This window comes from Strigops habroptila, chromosome 1, assembly GCF_004027225.2.
Source record: "Strigops habroptila isolate Jane chromosome 1, bStrHab1.2.pri, whole genome shotgun sequence".
NCBI classification, from domain to species: domain Eukaryota; kingdom Metazoa; phylum Chordata; class Aves; order Psittaciformes; family Psittacidae; genus Strigops; species Strigops habroptila.
The window spans coordinates 121,494,107-121,517,607 of record NC_044277.2 but is presented as its reverse complement, the minus strand read 5'-3'; the positions used below and the strand labels follow the sequence as shown (position 1 = coordinate 121,517,607).

The window sequence follows — 23,501 nt, the reverse complement described above, 5'->3', positions numbered from 1 at the left end:
GCCGAGCCGGGGGAGGGAGCGGGGCGGGGACGGGGAGGAGCGGGACAGGACGGGACGCGTCTCGGGCGCGGGGCCTGCTCGAGAGGCGGCCAGCACCCCTGAGGAAGGCAAGGGAGGGCGGGAGGCAGCGAGCGGGGGGCCCGGGGCGCTGCCCGTCACCCCAGAGGGGCGGTCCCGCTCCGTGGGGCTGCGATGTGAGCGTCGTCCCAGAGGTCCGGGTGCGCGGCCGGCTCCTGGGCGCTACCGAGAAAGTTCAGGGGTCGTTTCCCGGCCATGAGGCGCGGAGCGGCGGGGTGGCCGCTCTCGCTGGAGCGGGAGGTACTGGTAGTGCGGGCTCGCGTCCTGGCCGTCGTGCATCTCCGTGGGGAGGCTGGTCCCCTCCGCGGCGGCGGGGCCTCCCTCGCGGGGTGCGCGGCCGTGTGTCTCCGGCTGCTGAGGGGGCCGGCGGCCGCGCTGTGGGGGGCGGGGAGAGCCGGCGGCGCTGGGAGCCGCCCGGCTGAGGCATGTTCCCCAGACCTGCCTCCGCTGGGACGGGGACGCGTTATTGGCACCTGGGTTTTTGGTGCTTTCTGGCGCTGGTCATCTTTATTGTCCCATCCTTGCAGCCCCACCCTTCTTTACTCTCCGTTTTTGTTTTCCGGAGTCAGATCGCCAGTTGTCGGGGCTGCCTTTCCCAGACATCCTCACCCCACTCTGGATTTAGGGCAGAGCACTGGCAGAGGGAGTTCACCCGCTGCTTATTCACCTGTCCCATCATAACCTACCGCCCTGCCTGTGCAGTTTCCCTCCACGCAAGCCTGTGACCCAGGGAGCATGCCTTTCCCAGCTGCCTGTAAGGGATGGTTGTTTCTCGTTCCTTTCAAAACTTAATATGCCAAAGTATGAGCTCTCACAGCTTGGGACACAGCTTACTTTATGTTTCTAGATGGTACTGTAATGTAAATCAATAGATGTTTCTATTCAGATATCACTGTTAACATACCATCATTAAGTCATCTAACTAATGCATTTATCTAAACTGAAAGTGAAAATGTGCATGCTGTTACTTATGTTAGGTTGTTGTTTGTTTTGTTTTTAATATGTTTTCAGGTAGTCTGATCCCAGCAAAAATACTGGACTAAGGGCATGGGAATCTGAAGACCTCTGTTTCTCCTAGAAGAGGTGAAGAAGGTAGAAACAGTAACATTAAATATCTTCGTGGAGGGATTAATCTGCAGAAAGCATGTGCTCGTTTGATGATGTGGAATGAAAGGGGGTTCATTTGCAGATGAGGGAAATGATTACCTGGAAGGTGTTAATGGCCAGACATGATCTTCTTTCTCAAATCTGATAGGTGAAGTGATTTAGCCTTAGGAGATTTTCCCTTTTTCATTTTTATAAAGTTTTGTAATTATAGGAATTGTCACTTTGGGTTAAACAGAAGGGTAAGCAAACTTTTGTCTTAAATCTAAAAACCTCAGCCCTTTTTTGCAAAAACTGAAGACATATTCCTTTCAGAAACTGTGTGTTTGAATAAATTGTGCCCAATTTGCAGTCCCACTGAAGTAAAGCAAAGTAAATGAATCCATATTACAGTGTATTTTTATCAGCTTTGTTACTAGGGCTGTACGCAAGTTTGTGTTCTGCTTTGGGGGAGGGGTTGGAAAATCAGATACTCTCTTAAAATCCCTGTGGAACTCAGCAATGCAGTACTTTGTTATAGCACATTTTATAAATTACAGTGATTGTCACTTTAGAATGGTTTTCTTTTTTTAATTTCACGTATTTTTAAGAGTGCTAAATTTCTTTGGCCTTTTGTCTGGCTTGCAAATTGGCAAAAATAGTTACAAAGTGGAAAAAAACCCCACCATTATTTTTATTTTAAAAGTGGGTTAGAGAGCAGGATTATTTGTGTTAAATCTGTGTGATGTAGGATTTCCCCCTTTCATTAAAAGGAAGCAGAATTATAACAACTGTTGGTATTTCTCCAGCTAAAGAAAAAATAAATGAATAATGGAAAAAATCAGTAGGCAGGATTACTGCATCCTGAAGTTCAGTGCGCTGTTGGATTAGCTTTCTTTTAATTTTTATCAACTGGCTCTTTACTTCCTGTTTATTCATTCTTTCCAGTGATAGAAGAAGGAGCAGAGATGGGAAACCCAGAAAGCATTGGAGATGCATATGTTGCTGTGATTCGTCCAAAAAATACTGCTAGCCTGAATTCTCGGGAATATCGAGCTAAATCCTATGAAGTAAAACTATATTTTTTTAATTTATTAACTTTTAAAAATAATAAATGACAGTAAATATATTGTAATGTAGCAGAAGATAAAATCTGACAATAAGATTACTTAAATAATGTGTATGTATGTCATATACCTACTATGCATCGCCCCATCTTTATGGTATTTGAACACTTTGCAGTTTTGTAATATCTTTGTGTTTCATTTCATTGCAGGGCCTTTTGCCCTGTGGGCTGCTCAGTACAAGGGTGCAGCCTTGTCTTTTTGTCTTTAACCTTACTGTTAAGGAGGTCAGTCTGACTTCACCACCCTGCTCCTCCAGTACTTCCTGAATTTTGTTACTGCTTTTACAGTGGTACAATAATTCCTCTCCCCTCAAAAAAAAAGGAAAAACCTCTGTGCTTGTTTCAGTTGTACTTAAACTCCTTTGGTTTCATTATCATTTGAAAGATTTTGTTGCTTGAAGTTCCCATTGAAGGCCAAAAGAAAAAAAGAAAGAAAGTTTTGCTGGAAACTAAACTGCAGGGAGGCACTGAGATAACCCAGAGCATCTTGGATTATGTATTAGAAGCCACCAAACCAATTTCACCAGCCAATCAGGGTATTAAAGGTAAAAACATTTTAATCTCATCTATTGTTGATAGCTCTGTAAAAATATTCTAAAAATTAAATGGACGTGGAAAGGTTATGCAAAAGCATGAAATTAGTTTTAAAAAAATAAAGTATGTTTTGAGGTTCATAAAAAAAAAATCCAACTATACGGCTAAAACTTTTGTTTCCCTTTGCCTTCTAACTCTATAAATGCTTACTAAAAGGTCTTTAGAAAGTGAAACTTCGCTTTTCTGCACTACTTCTTCACCTCGGTTTGAGATTTACAGCTGAACTTCGGTAAACCAGATTGTAGTAGCTTTTAATCCTTAATTTCATCCTAAATTTGAACTAGTGAACTGATCACCTCTAAAGTCTGTTCTAAAGCAAGCATTATTCAGTAGACAGTATTTACATGAAAATATTTCTGACATAACTGTATCACAGATATAATTTGATTAGTACATCTTCTTTTTCTATTGTTGCGTAGCTGGTCTGACAACGAACCTCATGCTTGTGCTGACAAAAATTGTTTTACCCAGCATATTTCATTTCCAGACAGGTATAAACTGTACTGACTAAAGCACTTTTTTTTGTTGGTTTTTTTTGTGTGTACCTCATCTCTGCTTTGTAAGCAAGGTTATATTGGGAAGGTTGTCAGTGCGGACAAGACAGTGCAGTGCTAACAGTTTAGAAAAGGAATGGCTGGCTACATGCTAAAATGTTGTGGATGGCAATAACTGGAGTTGGATGGACCTAACAAAGCTAGTTGAGCAGCAAATATGAAATAACATAACAGCCTTAATACACATTGAGGAATGCCATGTAAAAGCAAAACCTGTTTCTTTACACAGTTTAGGGAGTTTTAAATTGACTCACACAGAGGCCCCAAGCATTAATATGCACAGGTTAGTGTGGCCACTGCTAAAAAATGTAGCTGAGGTCAGAAAAGCAAACAAAATGCTGAATTCTGTAAGGGTGGAAGGGAGGATGACATGGAAAATACTGTCAGAAATATGAAAAACGCATTCACCCTAACATGCAATAGAGATGCAGCTGTTCTCTCCCATTTCAGAAAGAACTTTAACTTCAGGATAGGTGGTCTGGGGGGTGAAAGCTACAAAAAATCAGGGGTATAGCAAAGTTGCTATGAGAAAAGGGGTGCAGTCATGTAATTTTTCATGTTAATGGGTACATACGTATTTATGTTATTTACTTTTTCATGTGTACTTAGGTTTTCTTAGCTTGTTTTAGATTGTATCTTATAATAATAATTTTTTTTTTCTTAGAAATTAGGAAGATTGGTAAGCTTTCAGAGATCCACCTCTACACTTTGTTTTGTTCATTAATTAATGATTTTGGGGTTTGTTTTTTTTAATACTGTGCTAGGAAAGCGCGTAGTGTTAATGAAGAAGTTTCCTCTTGATGGAGAGAAGGCAGGCCAGGAGGCATCACTTTACATTGTTCCAACTGTTGTGAAAGGTAATGTTGAGCATAATTTCTGTTGCACCCATTTTAGCAGAAGTTCAGTTCAAGGTTTAGTAAGAATTTTTATGAATATGATATATGACATTTTCTGTATTTAAACATTAAAAGTTGCATTCAGGTGGAAACCTCTCTCTGAATATTTGAAAACTTGAAGAAGTTACTTAAGGAAAAAACCCCTTGTTTCTAATGTATTGCCTTTGTTTCTGTAACAATAGCACACTTCTCTTTTAAGCTGTGTTTGTTCATTTGATTATGTTTCAAAACATATGCATAGCATTTACGGAATGCAAATGTAAGAAAGACATCCTATGCAGTTCAGTGTTCTTTACTCAGAGAAGAATGCTTATCGAAGTCTGTAAACAGGTTTGAATAAGGAATGGTGAATTAAGTCTGTAGACAGCAAAGTAAATTGCTTGTCAGGAAAATATTTTTTAAAAAAAGCCTCAAGAAAATGCCTGTGTGCTTTTGGGGAAACGTCTTCATTTTTGCGTTACTGATAGGCCTTGGGGATAAAAGCTATCAAATAAATACCATTGTGTAACTACCAATAGCTATAAATACCTCTTATAGTCCTGAGTCCTATTTTTTTCCTGACAGCAGTATACATTTAATATTAATTCCTCAGATGAAGCTGATCACACTGATGGAAAAGTAACTGAACACTTGATGGTTTTTAAGGCTATCCTGTGAGTTGTGAATTGTTACGTAAGGATTGTATGTAATTTCTACCAATTACCATTTGGAAAAAAATAAGTTAGTCTTAAGTTAGAATATGCTCTCAGTTAGCTGGGAATGTGTAACTACAAAGTTGCAGAAGGGGAAAATAAGATTTTTCTTCTCTTTGATGTGTCTTAAGAATGTTTCCTTTTTAGATAATACGAAATATGCATACAGCCCTGGATGCCCTGTGTTCTACTGTTTACAAGACATCATGAGAGTCTGCAGTGAATCCAGCACCCATTTTGCAACACTTACTGCAAAAATGTTAATTGCCTTGGATAAGTAAGGAATGCCATCAGTAAACATACATTAAAATAGAAGTTCAACGATAATTTGTAGATGTAGCACACAGTTTTTATAGCACTCTTGTGATTAAGAAGGAAGTCGTGATACCATGTTATTTTCTTCATGTTAATCAGAATCTGAAACCTTGACCTCAAATGTCTGAATCTTTCTGAAAATCTTTTTTGCAAACTCAGGAATGGTGTGCTTACCTAAATCAAGTGGCTTTATGGAGGTTCTTGCTCACAGTGACCGTTTTGTAAAATCATATAAAATACTAATGTTTAATCTTCTGTAAGTGGCATAATAGTCATCTTTAAGAGTGTTTGCCAGAGTGTATTAAAAATACCCTGTTAATTGTATACCATTAAGATTTGCATTTAAATTAAACCTCCTTATAGAAGGGGAGTGTATCTTTCCCAGCCATACAAATTTATTTGCAGTAGGGAATTAACTTTCAGAAAGGTGATTAGTTGTTTAGCCAGGCTTACAGTAGTTTGAAAATTGAATATGTAAGCAGCTTTTAGTCTTTCTTAGGTACCCTTAACAAAGAAGTAGCAGACATGCTTATGTATGAACTTATTTGCATTAATAAAGCCAGCTGAAACTCCAGGCTAATGGAAAGTTCTAAGTTACAGGCTACTACCTAAAACTGTAGGATTTCTACAGTTTAATAGTAGAGTCGTGCTATTTCCGTGTATACCATCGTGCCAATTATATTTGTTTGCTGCTTACCAAATGCCTTCAGACTCTAAGCTCTGCTTAAAATGTGTTATGAGCCTTACAGTTGTGAAAGAAGCCTTGGAAATATAATAGAAGTAGTTTATATTGATTATTCTGTATATGTGTAGTCTGAAACAACACTTCCCAAAGATTCAAATTGCCATAACTAACTTATTTACCAACTGTATAGAGAAAATGACTGAAAGCACTTCAAGGAGACAAGAGAGTGTTTATAGCACAATAACCACAGTTTTACAGTCCTTCCCAGCAGGACCGTGAGTAAGTGAAGGGAATACAGATTTTGCAACACATGGTAGCTTGGATCTGGGACTTAAAAATCCAGGCCTAAGCACATGCATTGAACTACAGGCCACATTCTGCCATGCTTACACGTGGTTCTGGGACAGACAAGATCCAAGTGATGTGTCAGTGGATCTATCTTTCCGAGGCATGTACTTCTGTATTTCCAGGATAAATCACTAAATGGAATTTATCGTATTCTAGCAAAGTACATGTTTAACTCAAGCTTGTGAGAATGTGTAGAAACCTAAATACAAACCTGGCCCTTAGTGTTATATTGAACTCGGCACCTTTTAAGTAAAATAATTTAGTAATTTGGTGAAAATACGTTTATCCAAAAGATCAGATGAATAACTCGTCCTGAGCCCTGTGTTACATTGTATACGTGGCAGAAAAAAATGCAGCAGGTGTACAGTGCTGACTTTCCACACTAGCTCAGAGAAAGAGGGCTCTAAAGCCCTTCTGTACTGTCAGTAGGAGCGTACTTACAAGAGGATAACCTTCACACAGCTTTGTGAAAAGGCAAGTGTGAAAGACACTTAGCAGTTTGGAAATTGGACCTTCTGATTTTTTGCCTATCCTATCTCTCCCTAATGAAATGTGAATTAGAAGCACAGATATTGTTTCAAAATTTGTGTGTTGAGAGTAGTAATACTGATAAACTGAAAGTAAGCAAAATGGTGACATGTTGGTGTGGAAAGTGTTTCGACTATAACCAATGTTATACTCTTAGCTTACAGTTTCATTTTCTTTGAGAGTCTGCAGGAAATGTGTTTGAGCAAATATATTTGCGTAAGTACCTTTGGTTAAAAGAAAATCCACATTTGAGGATTAATTTAGTCCTATAAAACCGGCTGCACACATGATATTATTATTATTAAAATGTATGATTATCATAAGTGCAGCCCTTAATTAAACAGAATAATGGACAGGCATGACCAAAATAGTCCTTTTCTACCTGAAAATTGATTACTTGCCCATTCTCTCCTGCAGGTGGTTGGATGAACGGCACACCCAGTCTCACTCCATCCCAGCTTTATTCAGACCATCTCCTCTTGAGAGAATCAAAACAAATGTAATAAACCCTGCCTATGCTATAGAACCTGGTCAAACAGAGAGCTCATTGCACATGGGTTATACTGCCCTGGAAATAAAGAGTAAAATGCTGGCACTGGAGAAAGCAGATATGTGTATCTATAATCCTTTGTTTGGATCTGACCTTCAGTATACTAATAGGGTAAGAATTATATTTTCATTTTATATTCACGAAACATACGTTTTCATTTTACAGTTCATTTACTTGATACAAATGTATGCTTTATGTTTAATATAATCAGATTTATTGCACACTTACTGCTAAATGGTTTTCAAAGCCTTACATTGGAACGTAATTCTCCTTAATTATAAAATGTTACTATCGTAAATTTGGTATGAAGAGAATACCCAGCCTGGATGGGGGATTGTTTAGCCAAATCTCAGGAAGATATTTTTTCAGTTGTGTTTAAATTATGTCTTTGCAGGTTGACAAAGTGGTAATAAATCCATACTTTGGCCTTGGAGCCCCAGACTATTCAAAGATTCAGATTCCTAAAAGAGAAAAGTGGCAACGTAGCATGAGCAGCGTCACGGAGGACAAGTATTATGTTACATTCCTTTTTCATTAATGGATAATTTTGTTTTGTTTATGACGGTAGTACTTGGTAGACTTGGTCAGAATGAGATTCCTGTTACTTTAGGACTTCACTGTATAAATACATATTTAAAAAATATTTTGTTTGAAGTCTCTAAGTACTGAAACAGCAATTAAAGGACAGATCAAGAAAGGTTTAAATTATAAATGTTAGAGAAGCATTTCTTAGCATAGTGAATACAGCTGTGGCTTGACTACTGCATTATGAAAATGCTGGTTGTATGAATACTGGCACAATTTAGCTGCACGAGCTTTATTTTTATTCTTCATGTAGATCTAGAGTTAGTGCTATGTTATTAATTTTAAAAAAGTCAATGTTCTCAACTATTGAAATATTTCTGAACCGTGATTTCCTCCTGTTTCCCCTTTTAATTCATAGGGAACACCAGTGGGTAGATGATTTCCCTCTTCACCGCAGTGCTTGTGAAGGTGACTCTGATCTACTAAGCCACCTTCTGGATAAAAAGTTTTCTGTTAATCAGTTAGATAGTGACCACTGGGCACCTATCCATTATGCATGCTGGTGAGTCAGATGAATATAGTTTTGCCAATCGAATGCATTCTTGCTGTCGTGATTCTATAGTGGTAATCATTTCTGTAATTTATCATACAGACTCAAAAATGAGAAATCAAAAAAACCCCTCTAGACTTTTTAAACTTTGACTCTAATTTATGTTAGTGTCAACTTTCTGAAGAGAAGGATTGCTTCAGGTTTTGAGATAATTTCGATCTGAATGGTTTCGCAGGAGACCAGGTTTGGAGATTGTATCATCAAACACTTATTGCCTCATATCTGTCCTGAAGCATCTGTTCTAATTCTTGTTGCAGACACTAGGTCTAGTTTAGTGTGGTAACTTTTACAGTCTTTGTTGGTTAAAGGCTGTGAGCAGTTTTACAGCACAGCACATTTTGGTGACAGTCAAGCTTTGAGTGGGAAGTTGGACTAGGTGGTCTACAGAGGTCAACTTGTCTGACTGTAACTCTGTGATGATTTGATCTGTAAGTGCTTGAGAGCTTTCCTCAGTTGTAAAAAAGCTTTTGTCTTTATTCAAGTTAGTCTTTGCATTTATTGTAGAGTCTGATGATACGAATAACATGAAAATCAAACTTGGTTATAAAAAAAACCCCAACAACTTGCTTGATTTTTAGTGTTTGTCAGAAAGTTTGCATGGACAGTATACACAACATTTACCAGTGTGAGGCTTAAGAAGCCTTGAGATCCATCTGCATGACAATCAGAAGCTTTACTCTGATTCTCACACAGATTATGTTTTGGGATTTTCTTCAGGCGAGGCTGAACTCCATTTTGCCATGACTGAATTGCTACAACTATCCAAATTTAGCTAGTTTAAAGCAAGGTTCAGTTTGTCTACAGTGAATCCAATGAATGGTTACTAGACCAATGGTTTCCAAAGAAGTGCAAAACTGATACTAATTTCTACAAACTTACCAATGTTCCATTGTCTTTGGTGTCATTTCAAAGCTGAAAACTTTTGAGTGTGGAAATAGACTTTCCATATTTAGCACTATCTGAAAAAAGATTTCATGTTTGCTGTGTCTGTTCTGCTTTAAACCTGTCTTCAGGTATGGAAAAGTTGAAGCCACTCGAATGCTGTTGGAGAAAGGGAAGTGCAATCCAAATCTTTTGAACGGCCAACTCAGTTCTCCTCTTCATTTTGCTGCTGGAGGTGGGCATGCTGAAATAGTACAAATTCTACTAAATCATCCAGAAATTGACAGAGTAAGTTCTGTTTGTGTATAGAAATAGCATTTTTAGCAACAGTTTGTAGCTTGTGTGTGTGAAATATTTTGTCCAGATCACAATGTGTAAACACAATGATACTGTTGAGAGATTACAAAAAAATGGTTAAGTATTTTTCATTACTGCTGCTTTTCCCATTGTCTGTCAGTTAAATGTTTGAGCCCTAGGATCAAGGATTTTAATTATGTCACAAAATGTGTACGTGTTTACCTATCTCCAGTGAAAACAATGTAGTATTGGTGTTTCTGTTTATGTTCATAGCACATTACTGATCAACAAGGAAGATCTCCACTGAATGTCTGTGAAGAGAACAAACAAAATGAATGGGAAGAAGCTGCAAAACTGCTGAAGGAAGCCATAAATAAACCTGTATGAGTTTATTTTTTAAATTGTTTAAAGTTTGTATTTAATTTACACCTAAACTTGTAGAAGAGCTGGGCTCACTTAGAGATGTTATTTAAAATGTGCAATATAATGAAATTGTTAGTGTAAATCATTTTGTCTCTTTAAATGTTTCTGTTTATGCTTTTTGCTCAAGAAATGCATCTAAGACTTTAAACATGATATTTTGTTTGTAGGAGCATCACATCAGCTACCGATTTTGTGTCTACTTTTGATCATACAACCATCAGCTTTCTTTATGCATTATCATCTTGCAAGTTGTTAAACAGGAGCATTCAGCTGGCTAAATGTAGGCTTCTACAGAATAAGCTTTACATCACTTAGTCGGTGTAGGCTTCCTTGGCTGACAGTGAAGATCTAGCCAGGATAGTAAACAAAATTTATGATGTGATTTCTTTCATCCTGAAGTAGATTTAAAATTAGCCCAATGAGATAAAACCACTTGTTTCGTTTGACTTGAGATGTAATTTGTATCTCTGTAGGTAGGTGGCAGTAAACGTGTCAATTTTTCAACATGTTTTAAATTATCTTAATTTCACTCTGTATGAATGAGTCTTCCAAAATAGTTAATGAAAGAATTGACATCCTGTATTTTAGGGATCTTCTTATGCAGTTGATCAAATGGCAGATATGTGTCTAATGACTCTAAAAGACTAATACACATATTTTAAGTAGATTTCACAGCATAATAGGTGACACTATGTTGTCACTTATTACTATTGAATTAAAATATATATAAAATAAAAAAATTACTTCAATAGAAGTCACAGTGACTACTGCAGCAAAAATAGACTGATGTTTTCCATTCCAGCCTCATTTTCAATAAGCTGTCATTTTCCAAAGCATTAATCTTATTTTTCCAGAAGTTTTTAGGAATCAGTTCTTGACAAATGAGTAGATTTGAAGAAGGGAAATAAGAGATTCCTGCAACTTTTTGATTCAAGCAGCTGAAACGTTAACCTGTTAGATGAAAACAAGAAGTTTCATAGATTTATGACTTGTGTGTATATGCTTTAAGCACATGATTTATGTTTAAGTACGTCTTTCAGGAGGCATACTCTGGGCCTCACTGAATTTCACACAATTCAGTGAAAGCTATTGGAGTTCTATTATAGAACTGCTAAAAGATCTTAGTTGAGAGTGTATTATTATCGTAGTGGGGTCTGTATAAAGGGTGGTTCTTTCCTCTAAAGTAAAGTCTTTTAGTATAGTCTAATGCAAAGGAATAATTCATAACTTGTCAGTAATAGCGAAGTGGACATTTCAGGCTATGCATAGGCAGTTGAGCCCAGATCTCTCAGGGAACTTTAAATGCCTACTTGCCTTTAAGTTCAACAGAAATGAAGTCCTCAAAATATCAGTAAGGTCTTTCTTGGACACGTAGTAAAAAGCACAGTATAAGAACTTGCATAGGACATGAAATAAGCAGTTTTGATAAATAGTAAATATGCAGGAGTTGTGCTATGTTGTTTTTCTCAGCAGTATGGTAAAATTGCTTTTCTCTCCAGAAGCACCAACAGAAAGGATTTTAACAAGTTGTTTAATATGTTTTAATCTTCATGTAGTATGAAAAGGCACGCATTTATCGTATGGATGGGTCATATCGCTCTGTTGAGTTGAAACATGGAAACAATACTACTGTACAGCAGATAATGGAGGGGATGCGTTTGTCTCAAGAAACTCAGCAGTACTTCACCATCTGGATCTGTTCTGAGAACCTCAGTAAGTACCAAGGAAGACTGTAATACTTGAGAGTTTATCATAGTTTTTTTTACTTCTGCCTGCCTTTAGAAAAAATAGTATTTTCTAAGGAAAATGGGAAGCATGCTCTTTGACAGTTTACTATTAACCTCTTTCTTTCTGCTTTTAAAAGCCATCCTTTAGGAGTTAGTATGTATCTAGACTGTTAATACACTTTGCTGCTGCCAGAGATTCTGTAATCCCTGTAGGTCTCATTCTTTGTATCTTTTGCATAGTCAGTGAAACCAATTTTTCTATTTCCTCTGCTTCAGCTTTCCTCCAGTAGATCAACTGCCAGCCTTTACAGCCTGATGTCTCCAAACTGTGGTTTCAGAGCTATAGAAAGCTGCTCCAGTTTAGCCACCATTTTGGGTACCCCCAATAGGTCTGACCCCACATCTCTGTGGGATCTAGAATGTATTCCATCTGGGAAGGTGAGGCAGGTCCAGATTGCCTTTCTGTTTTGCTGTCACAAACACACTGCCTTTCACTTTTGCTGGCATACTCCTTACTGCTAACTTACCCTTATTTTAGTGGTATTTTTCTTCCCAGAGTATCTGAAATTGGATGCAGGTAGTTGTTTTGACCAATGTTTAATCTGTTTGAAACTAGCAGATTAAAACTGATTATTGGTTTGGGATTGGGTTTTTTTTGGTTTTTTTTCTTTGGGGGGGGGTGTGTCCCCCATTATGTACTTTAATCGTATGAATTTTTATGTGTTTTGCAGCAAATGATTTTTGATAAACAAGTTTTCAGATATAATTGGTGGGAGGGAATTCTCATGCAAAACATCATTACTACATTTGATGTATTTTTTTTTTCTTTTAATTTCTGATCTAAATAAGAAGTAGATTATAGTTGTAGCTTGAGATGTGTAGCAAAAGATAAATCAGCCCACAGAAGAGTCAATGATTGTGATTTGTGTTTTGTCAGAAAATGTGATAAACAGTACTGCAACAACGTAGCTATGGGACACATTATAACGCGTTTACAAAGCACGATTCAGGTCTGGTAGAATGCTGTGACAGTACCATTAACTCAGAAGCCTTGCATTTAAAATTTTATTTACTGTTGTCAAACTTCCCCTACAGTGGCATTGTTCATTGTTACTCTGGGTTTTTAATCTGTAAATATTGCAGGAAATCTTTTCTTCATGCTTTTAAAATCTTTTTCTCCCTGTATGTCACGCGACTACTGTAACCTCCAGTTAAACATAGATGTTAATATCTGGAAGAAAAGGAAGTGTTCGAATGTTGAAGTCTTGCTGCTTGTGCTTTTTCTAAATAGGATGTCATGTTCTACTCAAATCATTGAAGTATTACCTTTGCAATTGAAGGGATACATTATTTGTGTAAACCCAAGTAATTCCTTAGATATTTAGCGTAAGTTTGAAAATGAGTTGGCTTCTGATTTATGGCTTCAAACAACTAATGGACAAGTTTCATTATAAAATGTATTTCTTGCAGTTTGTGTACCACTGTCAAGACCATAGTTTTCTTCTTTGTAGGACAGATGTTTTTCTGTGTTTGAATGTAAGGTGGATGAATTGAGTGAACTGATTATTCTCAGTGAAAAGATGTTGCACTATAACATGTCCTTTGAAGTTTTTCATGTAATTTGAAATGTCACAATGTAAAAGCCAGAGCAGTGAGGATGAGGCAGATACAACCTTCTAGTTCCTCATTACTAGAAAACAGCCAAGCAATAATGACAAGGACAGCCAGGGTAAGTGAATGAGTGTAACTGAATGTATGTATCTAGCAGGACTGTAGTTGAGAGCTCTTTAGTAAATTTTCAGCTCTCATATACACAGGAGAACATGAAACATTGAATGACTGTAGCCTGTTAAGAATCAGGATGTTTTACAGATTAAAAAAAAGTCTGTTCTGAGAAGTTTATGGTTTATATATACACCCCAAAATAGAAAATATAAGATAAACTGTATCTGTGTTTTTCTGCCCAAAATAAGATTATTGGACTTTGTATTTCTCCCACAATAAATGAGAGAACAGTCCCTAGTGGTTTATTGTTGTTTTAAGTTCCATCTTGGTATTCCATTAAATTTTTAAATACCACTTCACTCTTAGGAAGCTGAAAATAACAAAGGTTCATCACTAGTGCATTTAGTGAATTGATGCTGAGAGTTTTGTCAATAAATCCGTATCTTCTAAACCTTTTATATATAGCAGTTTAGAAAATACAGGGTAAAATGTTAATGACTCCTCTGTTTCAAATACTCTGGTTTTAATGCAGCATTTAATAATCATATATATGCGTGTGTGTGTGCATGAGGTTATTCTGTTTGTTTTCTTTTAAAAAAACCCTGTTATTTTGCAGGCCTCCAACTGAAGCCATATCACAAGCCTTTGCAGCATATTCGGGATTGGCCCGAAATATTCACTGAACTGACAAACTTGGATCCTCAAAGGGAAACTTCACAGCTTTTCCTGAGAAGAGATGTGAGACTTCCACTGGAAATAGAAAAAAAGGTCTGCCCTTGGAAGTGATAGCATGAAATCATGGTCAGAGTCAGACCACTCTGATAATCAACACTCTGTGTGTTTAATGACTGTAGTAATTTCCAAACTTATTTAAACCTGACCTCTCCTCTAATTTTCTGTAACAGAGTCTTCAGGTTTTTCTTGCCTTCCTGCCCTCTCTCTCACTTTCCCAACTGTTTGGTTTATCATAAGTCTATATCTCTCAGTCTCTATCTGTCATATGGCTAAAACAAACCTGCCCAATTTTCTTTTTCTTCCTGTGAAGTGATTTTTTGGATATTTAATTGGTCAATTTCAATGGAATTATTCAAACATATTATTCAAAATACATTCATGAGGGGAAAAAAACCCCACAGATGTCAGTATTTCTGTGAACCTTTGGATTGGGCATTGTATGTCAGTCACCTTTAATTTGTGTGTTAGATCAGTGAAGGTTGGATTAAGTCAATGAAAATGTCTTTTTTTTTTTTTTTCCTACTACAAAGCATTACTAAAATGTATACTTTACTCAGGTTCAGTCCTTTGTTTTCTGTCTCAGGATCAGTGAGGAATTGTATTTATAGTTTATATATATAGTTTATAAGCTCATGTGCTTTTTCAAATAAATTGTATTATTTAAATCTTTTTAACAGATTGAGGATCCATTGGCTATTCTTATTCTTTTTGATGAAGCCAGATACAATTTACTGAAAGGTTTCTATACATCACCTGATGCCAAGCTGATCACACTGGCCAGTCTGCTTCTACAAATAGTCTATGGAAATTATGAGAGCAAGAAACATAAACAGGGCTTTCTAAAGTAAGTATATGTATTTAAAATTTAAAATTATGGTTTTAGATTAAGTATTTTTAGATAGCACGTTACTATGGAACTCTCAAATTTTAGGCATGATATATTTATTATTTTTCTCCATCACTGAGCAATAGTTCAGAGTAATCACGTAACCCTTGTAGCATTAATAGAAGCTGGACATGGGGTCTGAAAAATATTTAATATTAATTATTGTAGTCCCAGGCAGAGGAATGGAGGTTCTGTATTCTGCAAATCTATACTGAGATACAGTAATGCCAAAAAATGAGTAACAGTATTCATGTGATTGAAGGGTTTTGACAAGACTGAGTGTTTGGACAATGATGAAGAAAACTCTTACTATGTCCAATTAGACCGACTTCGGGGATTGGCTTTCCTCCTCCTTTGAAGAGGACAGGCCATGCAGAGATATTATTTCTGTTCTCTCATTTGTGTGTGAACTGCTATACTAAATTGGTAAGAAACATAGCACTAGAAGGGCTCTGCCAGATGGTGGTTTTCTCTCTGTTTCTCTCTGCTTGCCAGCACAACAGAAGCTGAGCTGTTCTGGGATATGGCTTTGTCCTCCCACGTACATTTCTGCATCACTATCTGAGCACATCAGGATTCTAATTCTCTAATGTGTGCATCTTCACTCCCTACCATCTTCACCTCAGTTCATTCATCTAACAGCAGCTGTGGTATTCTGGAATGCTACTATACGTCTCATCTCCTCTCATTCAAAGCATCAGCTGAGCTGTCTTGGCTTGCTGTTTTTTGGTTGTGTTCTCTACCATCAGTAAATCAGGGTGCATTTTCTGCTACAGTTACTCTGATGTAAGTGTAAGACTTTCAGGGCTGGCTGTACTGACTGCACTTGTTCATTCCTTTCTCTTCCTTCTGTTAGGTGTAGAGACTGTACCATTACAGAGTATGCCAGGTGAATGAGCTCACTGACTGGAAAACTTTCAGGTGGGGTGTTCAGTAGGTTCAGCTGCTGAGTCCTGCAGTTACACAGTTGGTAGATTGAGCATAAGGAGAACGGGGTTTAAGTGGGACTGCCCACCTGAAGGAGTGTGCAGTTAAATAAGACAGGTTTGATATGAAACTACCCTGGGCTGAATCCCAGCAGCTGCAGAGAGGCAAAAGAGCAATATGGCTCTGCATTGATCCTGCTTAATGGAAGTCTGTGACTCTATAGACAGGACTATTTGGAAAGATAGTTTGGGCCAGATAATAAGCCTTAGGGGCATTTGGGCATGCTTTCCATTCATATTCAAATCAAGATGTTGGAAAATACCTCGACTTGTTGTTCTTCAGATGAAGATATTCTGATTTTTATTTTTTGTAAGCAACATAAATGTTTATTAAAAGACTTGCATTTCAAAAATATATATCCAGGCTGTTGTTTGTATGAGAGTATCCTTCACCTTAAAGGTCTGGATGTATTGTCCTTTGACGGGTTTTTTGCTTGGTATAACGTATGCAGTTACTGCCAAATATAGTTTAAAAATGACTAAATAGGTTGCATCACTAGTTTTCTGAGACTATTTCAATTGTGCATAAAAGCAAACTAGTAAAGTCTTCCTTTTAGTGGCATTTTTTTCCTGTGTTTTTGTTTTTAAAAAGGCACTTTGTATAAATAGCTTCACTTTCATGTTGTGTCATATACAACTTTCATGTGGAAATGAATTGGGCCAAGCCATTGGTGTGGATACAGCTCTGAAGGGAAGAGTATAAGGTGTCATCTTTTCTGAGTATGTGACGTTCTGGTGTGAATGGCTGTTTGTCTATAATTTTGGCTTCCAAACTGGAATTCACCAGAGTGGTCTGTAATAAAGACCAGAGTTGCGTGTTCTGCTTCCAGCATTTCCTCTCCCTGCTGTGTCCGTGATGCATGACACAAAGTGTATGACACAAAGCTAGATCTCCATTAACTGAGAATTACACTGTATCGTAGGAAGCCTTAGCTTCTCATCTAATGAAGCAAGATAGAGTAGGAGCTGACTGTAGCTCAATAGACTTGAACATACAAATTGGCAGACATTGTTCTTTCTCCTTACTTTGTTTAGTGAAGAAAACTTTTTTTTTCCTGCTTTGTTTTTCTCTTAGTGAAGAAAATCTGAAATCTATAGTACCAATCACTAAACTAAAAAGCAAAGCTCCTCACTGGACAAACAGGATACTTCATGAATACAAGGTGAGAGAAATAATCAAATAGTAGAAAATCCAGTCTTAAAGATTTTTTTGATTGTTTGGTTGTCAGTTAATGAACAAAAATACTGGTATATGAAGCTGGAAATGTGTATGTTCTTAATTTTTGGATGGGTTGTTGGAATGCTGGTTTTCTTGCACACTTAGAGCTGATCTGGTTTTTTAGAAGTAAATATGTCGTCTGTTTATCTTCAGTGTTTGGGGCCAGTTCAGGCATACATGTAAAAATATCTGTTTTGACTTGTAGCAATAGATCCACAAAGTGCTTTTGCCAGTATAACTGGTATGGTAGGGATCTGCTAATGCTGCTGATGCACATGTGCTCACACAAACTCCTTTGATGAGAGCAGTTAAGTGAGTATCTGAGGGCTGTGGGTTCCACATGGGGCCAGGGGCACCTGAAGATTAAATTCATGAACTTCATAAAAAATAGTGGGGAAAGTGAGGTGTGTCAGAGCGAGAACTGTACCAGCTGACATGCATCACTAAAGGTAGCTGCCGGGGAACACTGCAGAGGCACCCAGGGCATGTTTTCAGGCCTTGCCCCTCTTTTGAGATGAGCTTACTGAATCATAAACTTTCTCTTGGTGTCTACACCTTTTTGGGTTTTTGTTTGTTTGTTTGTTTTCTTTTTTTGTCAGAAACCAGCAGATCACTCCTGTTCTTTCTAATACAGATGAAGGAGTGGATGACAGTGGTCTTTCTAAAACTATGGTGTAGCAGAGGACAGAGCAGAGCAGTCTCTACTCTTTCTTTTATCAGATAATATGTAAGAATGATAATTGCTTTCTTGACCTCTGCTCTTAGGCCATTATTTTGGAGTGTGGGGCATGGGGGAAGGGGAAAGGAGTTGCAGTATTTTGTTCCAAATATTAATACATTTTACATGTTAAAAATGGCTGTGTAGAATTCAGAGGAACCATAATGCAGGGTATGGATCTAAAGAGGTTGGTCCCATTCACCACACCTACAGGCATGGCTCCCTAACTGTTGAAGACTTCTGTTCTCTCTTGTGCCTGTGCCTTCTCATCTCACCAGTGGCCCAGCCAAGTTTTTTGTTTGTTAGAGTACCTTACATCAGTCTATTTTGAGCTGGGAATAGTCGAGCAATCCTTTGTTGTGACTGTTTCACTCTACTGAAGAGGAAGAAACAGAAGCCTGTCTGATTCTGAATGAAGGCCTCACTGAAGAAATCTGTACCTTTATTTTGCTTAGAAAGTAGAAAAATAAAAATGCGTGTTTTTTAAAGGAGCGTACTTGCTTATCTTACTTATGCCTCATGGTGGAAGAATGCTTAGTTTTAAAGATTGTGATGCGTTTAGTATTAGATGGGTGCACAGCAGCTTATCCCTGCTGAGTCTGGCATACTGCTGGGAGAGGCAAAATTGTGTGGCCCTGCAGAGGTTAGGTGTCTGTGGTTCAGGTTTCTGAGGCTCGTACAGGTATCTGCTTTCTGCCTCAGTGTCTTGGCATTTCAGCCTTTCTGTGGGTGTTTAACGTAGATGTAAGAAGGTGGTTGCTGGGGAAGTCTTTTGGGAATACTTGTTTGGTGGAAATTCCACTAAATAGTGGATGTTCTTCAAATAACCACAGTTGTTTGAAGACTTGTTGATTGCTGCTGTTCTTTTCTTTCTAGAATCTCAGCACCAGTGAAGGTGTAAGTAAAGAGATGCACCACCTTCAGCGCATGTTCTTGCAGAATTGCTGGGAAATTCCTACTTATGGAGCAGCTTTTTTCACGGGACAGATATTCACCAAAGCAAGCTCAAGTAGCCATAAAGTCATCAAAGTGTATGTAGGAGTAAATGTGAAAGGGCTGCACCTCCTCAACATGGAAACGAAGGTCAGTTTAAGTGAACTGCCAGTGATAACTGTTAAGCTTAATTCTGTTCTCTTAAATTCTTTGTGCTAATAGTAATTTCACATCCGACTGCTTAGTTAAATTTGACTATGAAGATTTCCAAGATTTTAAGATTTTTATAAGGCACTACTAAAAGAAAGCCCTGTATTTTTCCACTTTACTACTTTATAAGCTACAACTGGATTGTGGAATATATAAGTCAGAATCCTGTCTAAGTGAACTAAGCAAAGTTCCGTTTGTAAGTATGGTGAATTTTTTGAATGGCAGTTTTTTACATTTCATTGTAGGCTTTACTCCTCAGCCTCAAGTATGGTTGCTTTATGTGGCAGTTGGGAGATGGAGATACATGTTTTCAAATCCACAGTCTGGAAAACAAAATGAGCTTTATTGTGCATACCAAACAGGTAAGCATTGTCACTTTTCATCCTTTATGTTCAATTATTTTTTCCTAAACTAGATGCGTGCCTCTTCTCTTGAGACTGACCACCCTTGTACAGGATAAAAGCAGCCTAAGCCACACCCCTACATAACCAGCAACTTTTCATAGTGTTTGTGGATGTCTGAAGGAAAATGCTTGTTTTGCCATAGTCTGCATGAGTGGTAACATGCCACGTTAACTTGTGTTGTCACAAAATGACTCCTTTGAGTATCTTGCATACTTTCTCAATAGTTGCTTTTGATTCCTGTATATTAAGGCGGTTATAGGGGAAGTGATTGAATATTTTGAAAAACACTTTCTGATAGTTGAGAAAAATCTAGGGTTTATTTTCCTTATTTCCAAAATGATGCAACTTCTAACTTACTATTTTTATCTACTTGCATTTGTCGTATACTTGATCCTGTCATAGTTCCGAAATGCTGATAGAATTTAATTTTATACCTTTATACAGGCAGGTCTCGTTGTGAAACTTTTGATGAAATTAAATGGCCAGTTAATGCCAAGTGAAAGAAATGAATGATGGAAATGAACAATAGTTCTGAAACAGCATCTGATGGCTAAGCAAAAAACAACTTATATCTCATCATAACAGAAGGCTTCCACGTACATGAATTTTACACAATACAGAAGTCACTTTGTACAGTTTTTTAACTTTGTACAGAAGCTGCATGGTTTATTTTTTTAAAAAAACTATACAATGTATCTGTTATTTTTATAAATATTTTTGTGGTTCATCTATAAGCTATTGTAGGGCTTGAGCTTAACCAATAAAACTAACGAAATGTAAATGGTTGACTGAGTTGGACGAGCATGAATCAAGTAAGGCTTTTGTTCCCATAGGACTATGGGACAACCAGTGGCATTAAGCAAGTCTCAGTTAACCTATTTACCTTTCACGTTGTTCTGTGGAACATCAAGGAGGTTGTATATGTTACAGTATTTTGTAGACTCACTTTTTAAGACACTGTTGGTAAGTGTGCTTAAAAGATCAGTTAGACCTTTGAGCAACTACTTTTGATAAGCTCTTGGTTTTCATTTTATTTCTGAAAAACGTTATAGCTGGCTTTATTTTTAGCCTTAGCTTTCTCATATTTCATATTTATTCTAAAATACTGCATGAGGATGTCAAAAGGGAAATAACTTCAAATCACTCAGAAGCCATATTAAATGTTTAGCATGCTTGGGCTTGTTTGGTTTTTTTTTAATAATGGATTTTTACTTTTGCTGTGCAATATAAAATGTGTATATCGAGGAGGGGGAGGTACAGATTTACAAATGAATCTTACTCAGAGGACTTTGGAAAGTTTAATAAATCTTACCCTGGATTGCAGCACATATGCAGTAACAAAAACTCAGATAGGAGGTACTAAGTTATTTCTGTTAAACTAATTTTCCTACTGATTACCTACTTCAGTTTCTTGAGGCTACAAGCAGTGCGGGATGCAGGAATGAAGATTTATATTGCAAGGAAGTCAGACACAGTTGGTAAGCATTCTGCCTGCTCTTTGCAGAGTCAGGATTGGGTCTCAAAGAGTTGGGTTCCTATGCAATCTGAAACATATCCTTGTACATTAGAATAGTATCCATAACACAACTCTTTGAAATTTCTGGTTGTATTTCAGGGTTTTAAATGCACTTGACTGTTTCTTCCATGTAAACTGCATGCTAAACCAGTGTGCAATATTTTGTAAAAAAGGTTTTCTTAAAACAATGAAAATTAGCACTTGGCTCTAAGTTTTCAAATAAAAGTTCAAATGAATGTTAGAAGCTGTGCTCTTGTGTAGTAACTTTACTCATAGCTTACAACTAGCAAGTGCAGTTTAAGAAATTAAAGTAGTAAGCAGTTAAGAAAAGTGAACAGGAGACATTTTGTAATCTTCTTAGCTATACTTTTTTACTTGAACTTCACTGGTGTAAATAACAGTAACTCTTCATGGAGCGTTATAGTTAAGGTAAATAATAAAACAGTCAGGTCCTTCATAGTGCAGCCATCTTTGCTATCACTTGGCAATGGCATCAGAAATACACTTCTCTACGTAGCACTTTGTTGGCAAGTTCTTATTGTGTTCTATGAACCATAACAAAGTTCAAGTTGACAAGCAGGTATTCTTTATTGCGGCGCTGGGAGACACAGGGGATAGCTCCTCCTCATGTGTCCCGTTTAAGCATCGAACAGACCGTGATTATATTGTTGCTTAACATACTTATTCATTACATTTCCAATAAACGTCATACATATTCATTAGTTGTCCGAGAATCGTTTTACATAATTCCACGCCTATTTTTGCATGCGCATAACAAGGTGGTAGTGGTCTTTGGTGGTCGTTTTACTTCTTCCAACAATCTTCATCACTTACTTGGCCGTTCCTTGAACTCTTGTTCTGGTGGTCTTTGAAGCATGCACAGTAGCCAAATGCTTACACCAGCTTAATTGGTTCGGTAACAGTGCTGACATAAGTGAGTGATTTCTCCCTGGCCTTCTATTTATCAGTTAACTTAGCTACAGCACCTCCTGAACGTCTGCTAGTTTCAGATATACAGTCCTGTTTTGCTTACAGTAAATTCTGTACAAAGGTCATAAGGTTCTAAAACTCTGTCAGCTACAACGATTTATCTTATACAAGGATCCTTATTATGTTCTTTTGGTTGGGCTCTTTAGGTTTGGAAAGTTTTGTTGTTACGTCAGCAACCACTAGTCTGGTTTGGGCTGATTATTATGAAATACCTAAGATCCTTTCCATTGCTATTGTTACAAAGCCACCAAGCTTTTATTTACAAAGGATTATATTTCATTTTGTATGTCTTTATCTCAGTTAGAAAACTAGAGGAAATATGTTCAAATGTGTCAGTTGCATATTCAACAGTACTATTAATATGCCTTATTGCTGTATAGTTCTTTCTGCTAATTTCTTATTTATTACTACCTAATAAATTTTTTGCAACAAGTAATGTTGGTTGTTTATTATTGCAGCCAGCACTATGTCTTACCAAGCAGGTGTTATTACAAAAGAGCAGTATTTTGTAACAGGCTTATCTTTGCAAGGTATGTAGGAAGATGGCAAGAGAGGTGACTACAAATCAAGATTGTGCACCTCAGAAACAGCTCAGGAATTCATCAAGAAAACTGGAAAACGTTAGCCATGGCAAACCAGCACTGAACACGGTATTTGAGGTGCGGCCTCACCAGTGCCCAGTACAGGGGGATGATCACTGCCCTGCCGCTGCTGGCCACGCTATTGCTGATACAAGCCAGGATGCCGCTGGCTGCCTGGGCACAAGCTGGATCATGTTCAGCAGCCGCCAGCCAGGCCCGTTTCCGCCGGGCAGCTTTCCAGCCGCTACTCCCCAAGCCCGTGTGCAGGCTGCGCTCAGGAGCGTTGGCACGCCCGGTCCCCACGCGAGCCTATACCCACGTGTATCACCCCCGCGCGAGTCCCACACACGCATGGGCTGCACACGGGTGTCTCCCCCCGCCTGCTGCTCCTGCCCCAGAGCTGTAGCACCGCGCGGCTGCCGCAGCCCCACGGGGGCGAGCGGCGCCTCAGAGGAACGAGGCAGCGGCCACCGAGGCGGTCGCAGCCACACCGAGGAGCCTGGAGCTCCGCCGAGCAGCCCTTCGGGAGCGGGAGGGGCCGCGGGGCACACGCACGTTCGAGAGGACCCGGTAGGGCCGCGCTGCGCCTCGCAGCGGCCCGTCCCGGGGCCGCGCTGCCCCGCCCGCGGCAGCCCCAGCGCGGCGTCACCGCGTGCCGCCAACCACCGCCCGCGACCCCGCTTCC

The 23,501-nt window shown here is 38.4% G+C and overlaps 1 protein-coding gene across 8 annotated transcripts; it reads left to right on the top strand.

Annotated features, from left to right (window-relative positions):
- The first annotated feature begins 9 nt into the window (after positions 1 to 9).
- On the top strand, positions 10 to 22,671 carry KRIT1 (KRIT1 ankyrin repeat containing). 8 transcript variants are annotated; one of them, XM_030498851.1, is made up of 19 exons: positions 10 to 318; positions 648 to 832; positions 1,090 to 1,170; positions 2,110 to 2,231; positions 2,673 to 2,832; positions 4,200 to 4,292; positions 5,171 to 5,300; positions 7,317 to 7,560; positions 7,844 to 7,959; positions 8,393 to 8,536; positions 9,598 to 9,754; positions 10,037 to 10,144; positions 11,743 to 11,899; positions 14,255 to 14,406; positions 15,051 to 15,217; positions 17,321 to 17,408; positions 19,059 to 19,265; positions 19,571 to 19,687; positions 20,174 to 22,671. In XM_030498851.1, exons 4-19 carry the CDS (start codon positions 2,130 to 2,132, stop codon positions 20,240 to 20,242), a joined length of 2,211 nt encoding a protein of 736 aa, XP_030354711.1. In that variant the 5' UTR covers positions 10 to 318; positions 648 to 832; positions 1,090 to 1,170; positions 2,110 to 2,129; the 3' UTR covers positions 20,243 to 22,671. The 8 variants fall into 8 exon arrangements, with proteins under 8 accessions (XP_030354711.1, XP_030354888.1, XP_030354800.1 ...); XM_030498940.1 differs by having other exon boundaries at positions 67 to 107; XM_030499028.1 differs by lacking the exon at positions 648 to 832 and having other exon boundaries at positions 29 to 107.
- Positions 22,672 to 23,501: the final 830 nt, after the last annotated feature.

What these genes read in the sequence shown, in the direction of transcription:
- KRIT1 (XM_030498851.1), top strand. Translation starts at nt 2,130, where the DNA reads ATGGGAAACCCAGAAAGCATTGGAGATGCATATGTTGCTGTGATTCGT. An exon ending in AGCAGCGTCACGGAGGACAA is followed by an intron (nt 7,960 to 8,392) that starts GTATTATGTTAC and finishes TTTAATTCATAG; the next exon opens with GGAACACCAGTGGGTAGATG. An exon ending in GATCTGTTCTGAGAACCTCA is followed by an intron (nt 11,900 to 14,254) that starts GTAAGTACCAAG and finishes GTTATTTTGCAG; the next exon opens with GCCTCCAACTGAAGCCATAT.